Source organism: Coregonus clupeaformis, unplaced genomic scaffold (assembly GCF_020615455.1).
Source record: "Coregonus clupeaformis isolate EN_2021a unplaced genomic scaffold, ASM2061545v1 scaf0017, whole genome shotgun sequence".
Taxonomy (NCBI): Eukaryota; Metazoa; Chordata; class Actinopteri; order Salmoniformes; family Salmonidae; genus Coregonus; species Coregonus clupeaformis.
In genome coordinates, this window is record NW_025533472.1 from 658,257 (window position 1) to 660,000 (window position 1,744).

At 39.4% G+C, this 1,744-nt stretch overlaps 1 protein-coding gene across 1 annotated transcript in view; it reads left to right on the top strand.

Annotated features, from left to right (window-relative positions):
- Positions 1-304: 304 nt before the first annotated feature.
- Positions 305-1,744, top strand: part of LOC121556464 (NLR family CARD domain-containing protein 3) — a 23,677-nt gene continuing 22,237 nt past the window's right edge. The window contains 2 exon segments of the mRNA XM_045212473.1: positions 305-340; positions 1,423-1,539. Coding sequence (XP_045068408.1) covers positions 1,466-1,539 — 74 coding nt within the window. The 5' untranslated portion in view covers positions 305-340; positions 1,423-1,465.

Genomic DNA, 1,744 nt, shown 5'->3' on the forward strand with positions numbered 1-1,744 from the left:
AAATGTTTTATTTCTAAGAGATGTTATGAATAATAAAGAACAATTGATTTTCAAGACTATCTTGTCACTGTGTTAACTACAACCAACATGTTGGATCTCTGTTTAGGGGTCAGTGGTCTAAAATGAGTCTCTCTGGGGAGAGAGAGGAGGGGGGCCCTGCCTCTAAAATGAGTCTCTCTGGGGAGAGAGAGGAGGGGGGCCCTGCCTCTAAAATGAGTCTCTCTGGGGAGAGAGAGGAGGGGGGCCCTGCCTCTAAAATGAGTCTCTCTGGGGAGAAAGAGGAGGGGGGCCCTACTTCTAAAAGGAGTCTCTCTGGGGAACATGACACCAAAACTAAGAGGTAAGATGATAATATTTAAGATGACCCAAAAATATATATATTTAAGAATAAAGTTCCCCAGCTGAGCTCAGAGTAAATGAGACTGAATGCTTAATGCTTAATGACTACAAACATCATTAAACTTTCTGAATTATCACAATCAAACTTTCAACTCTCCTATTGCTAACACGGTATTATTGCATGGCACATGCTACCACTACTGCTTCTACTACCATGACTGCTTTTACTACTACTACTACTAATACTACCACTACTACTACTACTACTAGTACTACTACTACTACTACTACTACTACCACCACTACTACTACTACCAATACTACTACTACTACTACTACTACTACTACTACTACTACTACTACTACCACCACTACTACTACTACCAATACTACTACTACCACTACTACTACTACTACTACTACTACTACTACTACCACCACTACTACCAATACTACTACTACCACTACTACTACTACTACTACTACTACTACTACTACTACTACTACTACTACTACTACTACTACTACTACTACTACCACCATTACTACTACTACCAATACTACTACTACTACTACTACTACTACTACTACTACTACTACTACTACTACTACTACTACTACTACTACTACTACCAATACTACTACTACTACTACTACTACTACTACTACTACTACTACTACTACTGCTGCTGCTACTACTACTGCTACTGCTACTATTACTACTACCACCACCACCACTACTACTACTACTACTAATACTACCACTACTACTACTACTACTACTACTACTACTACTACTACTACTACTACTACTACCACCATTACTACTACTACCAATACTACTACTACTACTACTACTACTACTACTACTACTACTACTACTACTACTACTACTACTACTACTACTACTACCACTACTACTAATACTACTACTCCTGCTACTACTACTACTACTGCTACTGCTACTATTACTACCACCACCCCCACCCACTACTACCACAACCACCACCAACACTCTCCTATTGCTAACACGGTATTATTGCATGGCACATGTCTGAATTAGAGTATGTTTGTTGTTTGCAGCCCATACCAGCAGGAGAGACCAGCCTCACCTGTACCCAGCTGTATGTCCATAAAGAGTGACTCGTCTATGGCGCAGCCAATCAGATTCAGAAAAGGAGATTGTACCACTGATCCAAGGTAAGAACTGAAAAATATGGCAGTGTTTTACACACTACTACTACCACTACTACTACTACTACTACTACTACTACTACTACTACTACTACTACTACTACTACTACTACTACTACTACTACTACTACTACTACTACTACTACTACTACTACTACTACTACTGCTACTACTGCTACTACTACCAATACTACTACTACTACTACTACTA